This window comes from Egretta garzetta, unplaced genomic scaffold (assembly GCF_000687185.1).
Source record: "Egretta garzetta isolate BGI_Z169 unplaced genomic scaffold, ASM68718v1 scaffold453, whole genome shotgun sequence".
Lineage (NCBI taxonomy): Eukaryota > Metazoa > Chordata > Aves > Pelecaniformes > Ardeidae > Egretta > Egretta garzetta.
The window spans coordinates 832,838-849,961 of NW_009259175.1; the positions used below are offsets into that span (position 1 = coordinate 832,838).

General features: G+C 38.8%; 1 protein-coding gene across 1 annotated transcript in view; it reads left to right on the forward strand.

Annotated features, from left to right (window-relative positions):
* Positions 1-55: 55 nt before the first annotated feature.
* Positions 56-17,124, forward strand: part of CNGB3 (cyclic nucleotide gated channel subunit beta 3) — a 94,132-nt gene continuing 77,063 nt past the window's right edge. Inside the window, exon 1 of the mRNA XM_035891164.1 lies at positions 56-61. Coding sequence (XP_035747057.1) covers positions 56-61 — 6 coding nt within the window. The remainder of the gene's footprint in view (positions 62-17,124) is intronic.

Sequence of the window (17,124 nt, forward strand, 5' to 3'; positions counted from 1 at the left end):
CCACATAGTTGGCGCCAGTTTCCAGGTCTTGCTGAAACCAACCAGAATTGTCAGAATGGAGGTAAGAGAAAGTGAATGCAACACGATGACATCTGGGGAGCTAGCTCAATTTCCAGTCTGGTTTTAGAAACTCTCTGATCAACCAAATGCTCTTAGTTGTCTTTCCCTTCTTCTTAGCTCTACCATTCTTGCATTAAGAGGAGAGGAATGGCATTTGGTTGTGTGTCAGAGCTGGAACAGACCCAGATGACTTAAATATGCTCTCTTTAAAAGAAAAGAGTTCTGGGAACATCGTTGACTTGCTAATATTTCTATCATCCCCATTACCCCTACTGAGACAAGGGAACAAGGAGTGAGCAGACGTGTTTAATGCGCTTGTCTAATCTTATGCTTACATACCACCTGAAACAAGGTAGCATTCCCCCTCAGTTTGCAGCATTTATTTCCACAACATGCTTTTACAGTTGGAGAATAATATTCCTCACATTATTCTTCATATTCCTCAGGGTGAAAGCAAGCACCTGCATTGTCTGTAATTTTAAAAAGAAGTATTAAACACTGGGTGAAAATTAGCTGGTATGGAAGCACTGAAGTGAGAAATGCCAACTACTAACATCGTACCTTGAGAAGCATCTGCATACCTTAAGTTTTGCTAATGTTTATGGTCAGAACTCGTGGTTTCCTATCTGTGCTGACAACTGTGCTCCCTGTCTCACGTGGAGGCCTGTTTGGGGTTCACAAGCTAAGCATCCCAGCCCCACAGAAATGCAACGAATACAACGTCAGTGCAGAAGTTCATACAAAGCATAGCAGTTTCAGCTGTTCCCATTACATGCACGGCTTGAAGAGAAAGGAGTGCTGCCAGCTGTATATTCTAGCCCAGAACTTTCCTCTAGGGAGCAGGACATCTGGACTTTCCAGGTACCAAAGAGAAATGAAGTTCATATTTTCCGTAAGAGTATCCTAACCACCAGACAAGTAAGGCTAGGGCACTCCCTCAAAAAAAAGAAATATATGGTTATCAGATTCTGTTCTCATGAGTATATGGGGGCTTCTGTTCAATAACTGCTTGATTTAAAATGTGTAAAATACCCTTTGGAGCAAGAACTGGGGACTGGCACCAGCCCTTTCCCCACTATGTACCCTAACACTAATGCAAAGGCATGTTCCCTCATGTTCATTTCATCTTACTGTCCCTTCAATATTGTGTTCCCAACTGCATAATTGTTCAGACTTAGCAAAAAGGAGAAAAAACACCACCACTGCCCTCTACTCTCTCTGTACTGGTACTCTGCTGTAACACAGTAGATGTGACGAGAACACAAAGTACCAAGGAGTGCATAGACCTTAAACTGCTTTTTGTGGTAACCACAAATCTGTTACATGCCCCGAAAAATATCACTTTGGTTTGCATTAAAGGATACAAGGATGATCCAGCCAGTCCTGCACAAACGCATATCCTCAGTACCTAAACTCAGGTAAGGCAGAATTTCAGCAAGCTCCTATTGCATGGCACAATCTGTTGGCCTATTTAGGCACCTGGCACTTGGCATGGGCTTGTGAATCTCAGGTTAAGTCCTGACTTAACTCAGGGTCGAGATTTTCACTGTTGGATCCAGCCTCCAGGCTGAGTTTTTGCAGACATATGCATCACAGTACTTAAGTTTGGTTTTTGTATCCAGAACTCCTGAAACATTTACCAATATCTACTTAGCTGTTTCATCAAGCTGATTTAAAAGTCAGAGATATTAATTTTACATTTGGTCCCACAATAGACTGAATTATCCTTCCATTTCAGTGGTTCAGAATTTTAAAACTTTATTTTAATTACCCTTAGATTATAAATTCCTTATCTCCTCTAACATTAACAATTTGAAGAGACATGAGAATGCCAGAGGGGAGAGAAGAAAAGAATGGATTTACAAACGCAATAATAGGACAACTTATAAAAGAAGAAGGGCCCTTTGTTTAATTTCTATTCTATATTTGATTACATATCTCCCTGCATGCAGGCTTTGCTTTTTACTTTTCTGGATTTCCAGAAGAATTTTGTTAATATGCACATTGACCTTTTGCAAACAACATAGGGAGAAAGGAGAAAATGTTTAATCAGTTTAATATTAATTCCAATCACTGCAAAGGTTTCAGGCAGCCCACAATATATACATGAAAACGAAGGTTCTTAGTCTTTGCTGGTGATGAGAGGTGTAGTACAACAGCTATCTGTAAGCCCAATCTATAAAATGTGGGCCTATAAGCACTATTTCTCTTTTCTCCGATAAAGAATACCACTTTAATGAAACAGGAACTTTTCATATTAATTTGGAGTCTTGCTTTCTGAAGCACTTTGCTTGTGGTAAGGGAGAGAAGAGGGAAATGAAGACAAAGGAACCTGCAGTTTTAGCAGGTTGAGACAACTAAGCTGTCTTTGCCACAACTGTACGAAGAGGTGCCTGATGGCCTAAACCATGTGGTTCTTGGCTTTGGAAGCATCATAGGAGGCAAAGTTCAGTATTCGCAACAGGGCTGCATTTACCTCCAGCTATAAGCCACTGAAATATTGCACAGAATCTACATGTGGAGATTTAGGGTAATTTTTTCTATTACACAGAAGTTTCACTTAGAGTAGAAAATTAACTTTTTTGTGTTCTGACATCACTCAAAACCCTACACTTCTGATTATGGCATTTTAGTGCTTGTGAACTCAGGTTCAATTAAGTGGTTTAACCACTACGCATGATCTTCCTCTGCAAATGAAGGAGTACAACAGAATTATGACTATGTGAGTGGCTTCGATAAGTGTTTCCATACACTTACACAGCTGGATCTAAATTCCTTCCTCTCTCTGAACACTCTGGATAAACAACATTTGGCTTCCTAGCAACCTCACTTCTCCTAGGTCATTCAGACACATTATTACAACTCAGTTCTAAAACAGTTTCATTTGAAATTATAAAAAATAGCTGTGCTGCAGATGTACGGTTTCTTTTGCTGTGAAACTCTTGCACTAAGCAGCAGAAATGAGGTAAAAGAGATGCCTCAAGTACTGTACTCTGTTAATTTCTCTTCTGCTCCTTACACTTAGTGAAAGGCTCTCGCACGTATAAACTGGAAAAACCAAAACCATCCCTTGACCTTTGTGTATAACAGAAACTTAAGGAGAGATACAGAGATGCCATGCTGAAGTGAGTCCAGTGGAGGTTACCCAGATGGACATGTGGCATGCAAAGTGAAGTAGAGAGCCAGGTTTGTTCACTTTTCAGGAGAAGGCTAATGGTGATCTAGCTGGAGATGTTGCCTAATGGGGCAACAAGACAATGGAGTCAGACTGTTCTTGGTGGTGTACAGTAATAGGATGATGGGTGATAGACACAGCTATTAGGAAAAAACATCACAATGATCAGTCGCGGGAACAGTTTACCCATCTGAGTAATCTTCGCCCTTGAAGGTATTCAAAATTTGACTGGACAAGGTCCTGAGCAAATGCCCTAGGCCATCCCTGGGTTGGACGAGATGACCTCAAAGGTCTTTTCCAACCAAAGTGATTCTATGATTCTATGACCTCAAGAAGTCCCTTCATTATTCTACAGTTCCAGCTTCTGTACACCCTACTGTTGCTGAAGCAGCTGTGTTTCAACTACACAGATGTGTTAGGCGATGCCTACTGTACAGAGCACACCCAGACTCACATTAGTAAAGGCAGTTTGGGGTTCTGCAAGTGACTTCAGCAGAAGCAGGCCCCAGGCTTAAATTCCAACTATTTGCATTTATTCATCGGTGCAAGTTTACAAGTTCTGATGCTCATACAGAAATGTTTGAGGTTGCTTCCTAACAGTTCTTCTTCATTTAAAGTATAGGCAAGAATAAAGTAATCCAAGTTCAAGTGACTTGAAGCTACCATTAATCTCTCCCCATGATGAAATATTTTGTTTCATCTCAAAAACTAATTTAATAGCTTTGCTTTTCCATCCTGCATTTGCATCCATCCCTATACTTCATTTTTTCAATGTCTTTTCTCTGACATTTCAAAGAAGGAAAAAAAAGCATGCAATGTAAATCATAATAAGTTTTTCTTGGGTACCTACTCTTCATTTAAAAAAAAAAATTAGTACAGAATTTTATGGTTTCCATGGCTGTTACTATCCTACTGAGTTATATACCCTAAATGATCTTTTACAGCAGCTCCAAATATTATTTGGGATCTCAGTTTTTTTATGTAATGTCTTTTGCATCTTTTTGAAAGTCTTCACTAAGCTATACAAAAGAGCAGATGATAATTTAGATTGTACTGACACAAAACAACATGAAATTTCTCCCTACATACGCATACAAGGACAAGAAGGAGAATGAAAACCTGTGCATGACCAACACAGAAGCATTCCCCGAGGACAGGGCCTGGTGATCAGAAACAGTATCCGTTTAGAGGGAGTAAGTTCTTGTTCCAGCACTAATGGGGATATCACCAATTGTTTTAGGCAGAGGAAAAGTGGCATAGCTACACTGATGGTATTGCACTCCCTTGTGAGGAGGATCTCACTGATTGCATATCACTGGTTTTCAATAGATTTCCAAAGTACTGTGTATGTAGTGGTGCCCAAGCTTCATATTCAGCCCTCTCCAAGGTACGCTGCCACTCTGAAAGACTAAAGAAAACCTGCTTTCTCCTTGTTTTTTAGTGTACAAGATGATTAAGTCTGTTAGAATTGATACAGCCAGATCAGGCAAAATTTCCTGCATGCATTTGGACAGTGTAATTCAAAGTTGGCTTTTGTTTAAGCCCAGTACTATTTTCTATCTGAAATTAGTAAATAAGGTGCTTCTGCATGTGTAATGTGTTATTTACATCAGTTAATGTTATTTTTAAGTGGAAGCTAATTTGTTTTTGGCTTGTTATATCATTTTTGGTTGAAATTTTGAAATTCAAAATTTACATTATTTCCCTGAAAATGAAACTTTAAGAATATCAATGTAAACGTTTTCTCACTACCCCTAAACACCATAATTTCTGGGAAATCATGTGCGAACATCACAAGTGTAACTGTGGGTATGGTTCTGACTAGGCAACTAACATACTACTGTCAAGGACAAGGATGTAGTGGAAGCCAGATGAGATGGAGCTTTGCAACACCAGGTAGACCAGTGGATGCACATCCAGAGGAGCATCTGAGGTAGAAGTAAGTTTCTAGCTATCTATGTATCTGTGTTCCCTGCAGCCCCATCTCCCCAGCTGAATATTCAAAACCTGCTGAATTTTACTGCTTCCAGTAACTTACCCAGTCTAGTTCCTCCACAAATATTTTGAGTATTTCTACATTGCACTGGACCCCAACTCACTGGTGTGTCTGCAGCTGGACCGCATGCTACTGCAGTACGAACTAGCACCATCCAGTTTTAAGGATGAAAGTATTATTACTGTTTCTACTTACCCAAGCCTATTCCTGCACTGGGTGGAGCTTAGGTAGAAAAGAGAACCTCGGCCAGACTCTAACATTATATAACACTACTGTAGTGACAACTGATTTTTTAATGGTGACAAATTGGAAATATACAGATTTTTTCAGATGAGAAAGCAAAGCAATTACACTACTCACACAATGCAAGGAAAATAGAGAAATATGTCTGAAATCTTTGATGCTGAGGTGCATGATCTAACTGCAAGACAGTAGATCCTGTGCTCCTCCCACACTAAAAAAATGGTAATGACTGTCTTTCAAATACTGGAGAGACTGAGGGGAAGCCACCTCCAGTCTGAGCAGGGCTAAATTTTCCCTGATCTTACATTCTTTATTTCTCACTAAGATGAGTGAGGAACTTCATACGCCTATCTGCCACCCTTTGGATCTCAGCATGCAGAGCTGCATATCTCACCTTTCAATGTTTTGAACACCAGAAACTCAAACTGCTAATAATTGCTTTAAGTTAAGTATAATTTTCAGAATGTGACCAATGTATTTACTCTATTGACTGTACTCTCTGAAGTACAGTGCGGAGATATCTTGCAGAGACTAAAGGAACTATATCTACTTCCCGTGTGTAAAACTGACATCATCTTTTCTGTATTGCTACTAACTGGCCTGATTAACCTCACAACAGAGCCAATTTTACACAGGAACAATTCCACCACCTTTAAAGAATGTTATCTTCATTTAAATTTAATCTGAGTATCAGCCTCGAAACATGTATAGGTTGATTTCTTTTAATCCACAGAAAATCATAAGAAACTTAAAGTAGGTCAGTTGGAATCTTAAGCTATTTGATTTTGTCTCTTTTAAAAGAAAAAAAGAATCTTTTAGCATGGAATAAAGTCAAGAGGTTTACCCATCATAATAATTTGACTTGCATAGATTGTTTTGTGCACCCTTTACTCCAATTTTAATAATTTCTTCCAGTTTCCTGTTTTTTTTACTCTACTTCAAGGAAATGAAATTAGCATGAACAAAATCTGTATTTTTCAGGCTTGAGGTCTCAGACACTTAACATTTCTGAACACTCAGCAGAAATTCTCCAGGGTTATAAGAGGTATTACAGTAGTTTATAAAGACAGAACTGCAAAACAACTAAAGGATTATTCAAAATAAATTAAAAGGAAACATGAACTGTAGTACTGGGATATACCTTGTATTAGATACACTTATTAGATTTCCAGGACTTTCTTTTCTCTTTCCAAAATGGTGATGTGATTTTGTAAGTGGAAACAGTATGATTTTGAGCTTTGAAGACACAGCGCTTGTTCCAAAGCCCAAATCATTATAAAAAGATAATAGGCATTGAACGAAACTCGTAAAAAAATATTCCTAAACTGATTTATTTCTATACTTAATTGTTTCTATTTAAAAAAAAAAAAAAAAAAAAAAAGTGTGGCCATCACTTGCCTTCCAAGTTATTTCCTAAGCAGAAATAGAAAAATTCAGTGATCTCTAAGTGTGTCCCACAGCATCTCTCCCAAGGACAGTAAATTATATTTTCTTTTCCTCCTCTAGATCCCAGATTTGTCCTTTATCCTGCCCCACCACTTTGACCAAGCACAAGCCACCAAGCAGTTGGTTGATTCAGAACCATGGACAAACTGGTAAGTATTCATAGACTTCTTGGCTGGCTGATCTCTCTTTGATCAGCTCAGGGCTAACATCTACCTGCAGCATCAGTGGGAACACAAATTCAGATCTCTCTCTAATTTTGTGAGAGTTTTATACCTTTAAGTTTTTGTCAGATTTAGCTAAACTGGACAACATAAAAAAAAAAATTGAATAAACTAAAGACAGCTAACATAATTGCATAAGCCTGATTTTATTAAAAAGTCAGGATAAAAACATTATCACTTTGTTATTGCAAGCAATTCTGTTATGTTACACTTTGAGTCATATTTGTATTGGGTAGTTTAAAGAATTAAAAAAAAAAATCACAGAAATTCTGAACAAGTTATATACTGTAAATCCCAGTAAAAGACTGTTTATCATCCTATGGAAGTACTTGCATCTTCTTGTTCTGTGAAAACTTTGCATGATATTCTAAAAGCTTAATGCAATGCTCTGTGTAACTTTGACCTTAAATCAAACCAGAACAATGGAAATGCTGTTTGCAGTATTATGTATTTGACCTGAGAATGCCTTGGGATTTACTGTAAATGTGGAGGCTGCACAGCTCTGGAAGAAGCTTCTAGCAATTCACTAATTTACTGTCTTTGGACATATCCTGTAAAGTAGAGACACTGTGGGGTTTTTTTGGTTGGTTGGGGTTTTTTTTGCTCAGACTTGGACTCTTTTGTGCTTATGTTGGCAAAACCAAAACCATTTATACGCAGAATAAAGAACAGCTTTCCAAGAAATTAGTGAGTCTCACAGATGAAAGGGCTAGAGTAGTTACCTATAAAGGACTGTATGTAGCACAATTATTACTTAATTTCACAGTGAGTGATGTCTTCAGAAAAAAAAATATTGTTCAAAATTAGAAAATAGAATAGTGTACATGAAGACTTTTTAAACCTGTTGAGAAGTACTGAAGAACAGCTACCCTTATATAAAGTAATATCTATCTTGTGCATGATATTGTCTGATGGTCAACTGGCACATATTTCCCATGGGAACTGCTACCATCACTCTCTTAATCAATTCAGTTCTATGGTTGAGGGTATTTTTCTTAAAATTTTGTATCATAACCAAAGGAGATTAACCCATTTGAAAAAATATTCAATTATTCCTGACATAGACTCTTTGTCATCCAGTTCCAATATTTATACTAAATAGTTTAACTGTACTGTGAAAGTTTTAAATATTTCTTTTATTGTAGCAGGAACTCCTACTTTTAGAAAAATGTGAAAAGTCTGCAGCTACCTTACAATAACCAGTAGCTGAATGGTTAAGATGCAAGAGGTGTGTGTGGGCGTAGATTCAAGTTTCTGCATAACATAGTTGGGAGCTGCCCCCAAATCTCACCGACAGAAAAATGAGAAGAGTGATTGTCCATAGAACAGAATGTTTCTACTTTCAACCGTCTTCCTTGTGTAGCCCTTACTACTTGTATACAGGTTATAAATCAAGATACAAACTTAATCCACATAACCACAATCAAACTTTATAAAAATAATAATTAAAAAAAAAAATCAGTCTCTCTCCTGCTCTTTTCTTGTTGAAAAATTCCTTCCCTCACTTAAAGAATGTTTTCTGTCAGGTTCTGTATGTGCCGTTCCAGGAAAAGTTCAGTTTTGTTGAAGCAACATGTTCTGGTGGAAAAAAGCCTTTCCACTGTAAAATTCCCCACTAGGTCTAATTCATTTCCCTTCCTTGAGGTCATAATGAGAGTTATAATACTCAGTCCTGCTATGCTGTCACCGTAACTTCAAACTGGACATGCTGCCGTTTCAGAAACTTTATCCTGGGTCCCTTAAATTGCTGCCCCAGAGGTATTTTGCCCATCTAAAAGCCAGTTAAAGCTGAAGCTTTCACTCTCCCTGTATTAAAATGCTGGCTCTTGAAGCTGATGTGAACAGCAGCCACAGAAACCAACGGACATGGCAAAAGTTTTCAAGCTCTCACAAACCTCAGATGTGTTGCTGTTCTGGTTTTGGCTGGGACAGAACTGATTTTCTTCCCAGTAGCTGCCATAATGCTGTGTTTTGGATTTAGTAGGAGAATAATGTTGATAACACACTGATGGTTTAGTTGTTGCTGGGTAGTGCTTACACTAAGTCAAGGACTTTTCAGCTTCCCCTGCTCTGCCAGGTGCACAGGAAGCTGGGAGGGGGCACAGCCAGGACAGCTGACCCCAACTGGCCAAAGGGCTATTCCAGATCATAGGACGTCATGCTCAGTATACTGGGGGAAGAATAAGGAAGGGGGGGATGTTCAGGCTGATGGCGTCTGTCTTCCCAAGTCACTGTTACACGTGATGGAGCCCTGCTTTCCTGGAGATGGCTGAACACCTGCCTGCCCATGGGAAGTGGTAAATGTATTCCTTGCTTTGCTTTTGCACGCAGCTTTTCCTTTACCTATTAAATTGTCGTTATCTTAACCCACGAGTTTTCTCACTTTCACTCTTTTGATTCTCTCCCCCATCCCACTGGAGGGGAGTGAGTGAGTGGCTGTGTGGTGCTTAGCTACTGGCCGAGGTCAAACCTGCCACATAAAACGAGTTACCATGCAGAACTGCACAGGTCCTCAGAGCAGCTGCCCCCCCGCCCCCACTCTCCCCAGCCCCGAGAGTGCAAAGTGATAGCAGAGGGGCTGATGAGACAAGGCACAGCCTATTGCCATCTGCCCCCAGCTGTGGTGCTTCTTCCAATCTAACACAGCCATCCCATGGACTTGGGGCAGTCGCAGCAGTGAAGGATTCCTACTCACCCCTACTTAGAAGACAGTTTTTCTTAGCGCAGAAGCTGCTGCAAGGCAAAATACTGCTTCATTACAGCTTAAATCTGACTTTGTGCCATCACAGGCTCTTACAGGTTTGTGCTGCCCATATGCACTGGGAAGTCTACATGCCCCTAGAAGGAAGCTGCAGATAGAAGACCGCTCAGCTTTGTCTCTCCAAATTTGTGGCAGAGCTCTACAAGATATTTGTTCGAAATTCATAATTTTTCATTGTTTCCCATTCAAAAAAGATGTCTAGTGTGAAACTGAGCAGAGACATATCACCATCCAAGTTCAATCAAAAAAGACAAGAAATTCAGCATACAATCAGCAGCATTTTATCACTTTGCATAGCTAGGAGATGTAAACCATTGCAAATATAGAACTCGATATATATGATATACGTAATACAATGCCATGTAAAAGCTTATTTATGTGACAGTGGCCTTGACGATAAATGAAATGGACTTGACAAGGACAGACTTAATGATGTGGCACTCTCATTTGAACTCCTATTCTGTCTCAGGACAGTGGGTAAGAATTCATCCATTCTTAAATGGGTTCTTCTAGTAAGGACTCCCATTAACCTCTTGTGAACCTTTTATAAACTGAGGAGTATTGAAAATGTTCTAAACCAGTAAATGGTGAAAATATGAAGTAAATGTTGCAGAAACACAAATCCACTGGGATTTATTCTTTGAAGTCTTTCACCTTGCATTGTTGTGAAGACAAGGACTTTCTTTCCTTCATAATAGGTATAATTTGAGTGATTGATTGTGTGGTTGAAAATTGAATTTAGTATTTTTCAAATATGCTTTGTTTAAGAACCCAATAAATTTGAGCCTCTTTTTGTTTATGGCTCAGTAACTGCTCCACTAGCTTGCTTTCAAAGATGTGGCATTTTTTTCCCTCTGCTTATTGTCAGTTTCTCTAGAAAACTATGTATCTTTTTTAATGATTTTCTTCTCAAAATCTCTTTCAAGTAATTTAAAACTTTTTCTTTTGAATAAACAAACCTATATGAAGAAATCCTGTCAAAAATCTTACCCCAAGGGACTGCAAGACTTATGTTCCTACCTAAATACAAATTCTTGTCACACTCTGTACAGTCCGTGATTCACAAATCCTATGGGATTATTGCAAAGCATTAAAAACACATACATACAGGCATACTTTTCATCAGTAAAAATGGGGTGAGAGGAAACTACAGAGAACAGAGATCACTATACAAGTGCGCGACTCCAAAGTTTATGGCTTCATAGAATGAAGCAGAATCCACAGAGAAATAAAGAAGTGTTTTATTTCCTTAATTTGGTTTTGTTCCCAGGAAGGCACTTACTGAACGATTAAACAAATGCCAAAACAGTGGGAGATCACACTCACTATGGCTCTAAAACACAGCAGAAATGGAAGGACAGTCTTTAAACTTAAGACATATTCCAGGATTAAGATGCCACCGTAAGCAGGTAAGAAGGTGGAGAAGTTTCTTCCTGTTCTCACTAGTAGAGTTTGGGGCATCTGAATTCATCATGACTGACATCAAGCCACATTTACCTGTCTGTCCTAATGTGCAGCCATGCACATTCATCACGTGCTCTATAGACAATTGTCACTTCACAACATGCAAATATCTCAATATTTTTGCCTTCAAAATTCTGCAGAAATTGCTCTCTCATCTCAGATTTTTCGTACTAAACATCCAAATAGTCTGTAGGCTCTTCCAGTCTTAGCAGTCTCATTTTCAATAGCTTATTTAATTGCTACTTCTGTTTCCCTTTTAATCATTCATGTCATGTTCAATCCACACATGGAACATAACCTATTCTCTTCAACTAAGTCTCTGTTAAAATCCTATTTCAAGAGAGGACACTTCATTAATTTTTCCACTTGTGCACATATTTCTTGAATTTATGAAAATATCCTGCCTTCTTTGTGCCTATCTTTCATACCATTAACTCTTCTTAGCCGACACCATGTTTAATTTGTCTATTCAGTGTTGTGGAGTGAATCTCTGAAGCTGAATAAATATTTGTACCTCCTGTAAAAGCATAACATCCTTTATCTATGTTGGATCTGTATTTTAGAATTGCATGGATTTCATGTATTTTTGAGCTTCATATATGTATTTGGTGCATAGATGTTAGAAAGTATGGGTCTGTTAATAGACATGGTGCCTTTTGAATAGCTGGTCAAATGAGAAGTGACATAGCACGCATGGTTATTATGGGGATTTTTTTTATTTCAAGTCACATACAACTACATTTTGGAAGTCCAAGACAGAGTGAGCTACATAAGCAAAAAAGGTAGTCATCTAAGATGGCATGCGCTGCCAGCTGCCCTTCCTACACTAAGCTGTTCTGACTTCTGCATCCTAGGAAGTAATAAGGATATGTGTCAGCTACTAATAGGAGTGAGGGGAGATCATCTCCCAGCAGTAACCTCAACCCTTCCATCTGCCTACAATGCAGGAGCAGCAAACTCAACTACCTAGCGTGCTCTCATCCTAGCTCACAGCCTTGCCATGAAAACATGGAGTAGTTCATCTTCCCTGAAGAAGAAAAATTCAATTTTAACCACATTTCTGACAGACCATGAGCCAACATTTGCCCCCCATTCATATTACACGTATCCAGTAACTATGTCTCATACCCGGAGCATATGAATTCATTAGATTAATCTAGCATCCAAAGTCAGTAACCATTGTGTGAGTTTTCCTGTCTACATTAATAGTCCTTCTTTTCCCAAATTAAAGTACAGGAAAAACAACAAAAAAACTCAACTCCCGCACCCCTCCATATTATTCTTTGAATTACCTTTGCAGAGGTAAACAAACAAAATATTGAACAGCAGCCATGGTCTTCCACTATACAAAAAGGAAAAGACATATGAAATGGTGCAGGAGAACTCTAAATTACAAATTATGCTAAGAGGAGGACTTGGTGACTGTGTCCAGAATACAGAAAAGCTGTGCATCTTCTGTGATGGGAAGGAAATATAGAAGGACTCTCATCCCTGGGTACTACTGCAGTATCACTCCTTCTGTGCTATGACTTATTGTAGAGTTCACATGCGCCACTGAATGAAGTTTACCCGTCTGTCTTGATATTTACATTTTTGTGGATTTGCTACAAGACCTCTAAGAGACCATGTCAAGTAACTTCATCTACAGGCACTCGTCTGAATTGGCCAACACAAGAATTCAGTTGTCCTGAAACCTTTCATAATGTTGTAAGAAAGGCATAAATGAGCCTAAGCTCCCTTCAGGAGGTCTATTGCTCCCCCTCCAGACAGTTGGGGCGAAACTCAGTCTCTGCACTCAGGTACCCAGTGGTACTGCTCTAAGACATAGCAAAGAAATGAGACTAAACATGTTATAAGATGGATATGTACTCAGATACGGTGATAGGGTCTCACAAATACTGAGGAGGGGTAAAAATAAGCACAAGTTTACACAGAATGTTGCAAAAACCTTCCCCTCACAATACAATTTGTTTATAGGAAATACAAAATTTTCCCTTCTCTTCCTTTAGCATCATAACTAAAAAAAACCCAAACAAACTATCAAACCAAAACTGTATACCAGTGGTCCTTTCTTTCTAAGGGATAATCTGTTAAAGTAATTGTGATTTTCTACCGAGAAAACTAGCATGTAGCCAAAAAATGGAGTGATTTACAAAGAAAATATATACATACGTATGGACTTCCAATATAACCTAAGAACTCTTGTTCCTAGGCTGTTCCCATGCTATGACAGCAGGCTTTAACCATTACCATTCCAAATATACTTATCATATACTGTCCACAGATCAACAACATACGTAGTACGACAGAGAAGAAAACAATATCTATAAATTGCATAAAATTACATTAATGTAGAAACCTGAAGGATAATATCTCCTGTTAAAGAAAACGTAGCAGTCAAAAAAAAAGTGTGAATTGCATTCCCAAAACCTGCATTTCAAAAATAAATACATCTTAGGCAAAAACATCTCCCTAGGATACTTCTGTCACTATACTTGCAAAACAATCTCTTTATTTGAAGATATTTTTTTCTGACTAGAAAATCAAGTTGGAAGAAACTTTGTTGGGTTCCAGGAGTCAAATAAACCATATCAAGTCAGAGTTCTTAAACACAGTGCCTATTGTCAAAGGAATCCTTTTCCAAATTGTCATTTTCAAATTCATTGGGCAGGTGTGTGACAAAGAGTAAATCAACATAAAAAGAAGAGCAAGTAAAATTTACAGCAGGATTAAGAAACAATTAATACAACACAAAGAGCTGGCAAGAAAGTGACTGATTATTTGGAGCCTGCTATCTATCAAAGGCTAAAGCATAGTAGGTTGCTGAGTTTATTATATTTTTCTATCAGTGACATGTAGTTTCTTGGCAGATTCTGTAGGCAGTAAACACCTCAATGCCATTTTTTGCTTTGCATGTGGTTAGGCTACTGAATCCAATGGGAATACACAAACTCTCCTGTGTAGCTTATCCTATAGGACATAATTATCTCATGTTATTCTGCTACAGAGCAATACAGCAAAATCTGCTTGCTCCTAACCAAAAAAGAAATACTTAAAGAAAAATCTATATCAAAATGTTTGTATATTCAGTATGATCTACTTATGTCATTTAGAAATAGCAAGATAAAATTTCCAGTCTGTGTTAAAAGAAACTGTAAAGATATGACATCATCTTATGAAACAGGCTGCTCCTCCTGTGAGTCCAGGATCATACCTGCACACTTAGAAAATAATTGTTACTGGTTTTACCTGATTTGGTCCTTCAAAACCAATACAGCTGAGAGTGTATTAAAAAGATTACACTTTTTTCCAGAGGACAGTGGTGCAACTATCTGACAATTTCTCCATCACTTGTGCCTGAGGGCACCACTAAAGCAGGAGTAGTACTGAAAGCAGAGCTTGGTTATTTGTTAGAAATGGCAGGACAAATAAGTAATTTAACTACAGGCTACGTACATTTTCACAACAACCTTGGGATGGGAGAGTGGTAGCCGAAAGTTTGACTAATGCCTAAGATGAAGTTTGATTCATTTCCAGAAGAATACCAGCTGTAATAGGGAAGCAAGCCCTAATGACAGAAGAGGCCCCTTCTTGTATGATGTTATTGTCATGGATGGAGTGAGAGGGAGGCAAAAACTACAGTTTATTGGTGTAAAACAGTGAATTAACAAAGTTCAGTGGTAAATGAGACAATAGTTATAAGATTTGATGGCAAGGTACACTTGGTTATTTACTGCACAGAGGACAGGATCAGGCAAAAGTGTCAGGGAGACCCTCCCATTGAGTCACAATGTTCAGAAAAGATCCACTTGCTTTCTAAACTCCTTCCTCAGAGAGGAGTCTGGGTGCGGCTGGATCCAGTCTTCAGCCCAGACTTAGTCAACATTTTATGTCTAAAGGATTACATATGCACAATCAATCACTTAGCTGAGGTTTCAGAGTTAGCATGCTGTTAGCCACTTACTGAGAATCTGTTGGGGTAAGGAATCTCTCAGCCTCGAGGAGTAACCTTGGGAGGCGTCCCTGCTCAAGGGGAGATCCTGGCGTGCAGCCCGCTGCTGTGCAGGAGAGCTCCAAGGGCTCTTGGGCTGCTCACTATTGATGGGGGTCAGATGGTTGGCTCATTGTCTTATTTGCATCCTGACCACAGATTTTAGTTCCTTCACTGTACCTAGGTGGGCATATTGCACAATAGCTATTGGCTATTGTATTGTTATCTGTCCCCCCCCCACATCCCTTGGGTACATGCTTCACAACCAGACATATCTATCACGACCACCACAGGTGGTTATCACTTGAAAGAGGTCATGGGGGGGAGTCGGAGAGGGGAGGGAAGGAGCACACCGCCACAGTTATCTACTAGAATAAATTAATACAGCAGTATTAAGTACTATCCAGCAGGAGAATAGATGCTGCAGCAAGAGGCTCTAAATCTATAGCATTTGGTTGTAAATTCACCAGACCTGGTCCCTAAGCATTCAGGATTACATTCACAAAAGGTATTTATGTGTGCCTTATACTGTAATAGACATTTAGTATTATTGACTTTAAAGGGAGGTAAGCAATGAAACCCCTTTGTAGATCTAGCACTTAGTTCTTACCAAGGAGTAGAATACTTCTATGAAAAGGATGCATGAAGCTACAAAACCCAATCTTTTATTGGGATTTTAGCATTAACTTTAAAAATGCTCATTGTATGTACCAGTACATGACATACTAACAACTTTTGGTCAATAAGCAGAAAAAAAAAAGAAGTATCCAGTGAAACATTGTCTTCCCTTGTTTGGTCTAGACAAAGTTTTTCTCCAGACACCTAGCTAGGAGCCCTGGCTGTGATTAGTTTTGTACATTAGTGGTGCAAGAAGCTCCACTGACCATTAGAAGTTGCCACTGCTCTTGTTAATAGAGCACCCATTGAAGATCCCCAAAAGCATCACAATCAGCTTGTATGGGCTGCTTTCTCTATGCCAAATTTGGAAAAGCAATAGAAAAGATATTATAGAAGCTTAATAGAAAATTAGAATCTGGAGGAAGATAGAGACCTGCTATAATACTTAGCATGAGTTTAAGCAGGACAGTGCTGGAGCACTGGCTGAAGAAGCGAGAGAAGTCTAGTGGCATCACAACAAAGTGCTGCTGGATCGCAGGATTCTCTGGTGTTGGCATAATAGGAATCAAGATAAAACACTTAAGGAAGAATATAAAGTTTAGTGGTTGTAAAGGAGCTGAAGAGGGAAATCAGAAGATTTAAGAGATATTCTGCAGAATGGGAATGAGGAAGAAAGGAATTTTGGATAATTATACAAGTAAAAATTAATAACTCTATGACTGATAGCAAGATTCATGGGTTTTCTGGGTTGACATTAGGTTGGGGATGAAAATGGGGGGAAGTTTTGCTAAATTACCAAAGGATCATGTTTCCCATGATACACAGGGGTTGAGGATGCAAAAGATCAGAGTAACTGGAGGTATGAGTAGATGCCATCTTCTGTGCTCAAACACATGCACATAGAAGGAAGTAGAAGCGTGGGGTTATCCAGGAGCTCACAGTGCTTTGCTTTTAGCCTGCTCCCATCAGTCAGATGCCCTTAAAAATAGGGGGTCTTTGCTAAAGACTAAACAGCCACGTATGAATAAACAAGAACGTTGGAACTAAGAACTTTTCCAGGATTTCATCTGAGGGAAAACTGACTACTGGTCTGCTGCTTTATAACTCTGGAAAGACTATAATTTTAAATACAGACATAAATCTTCCTCT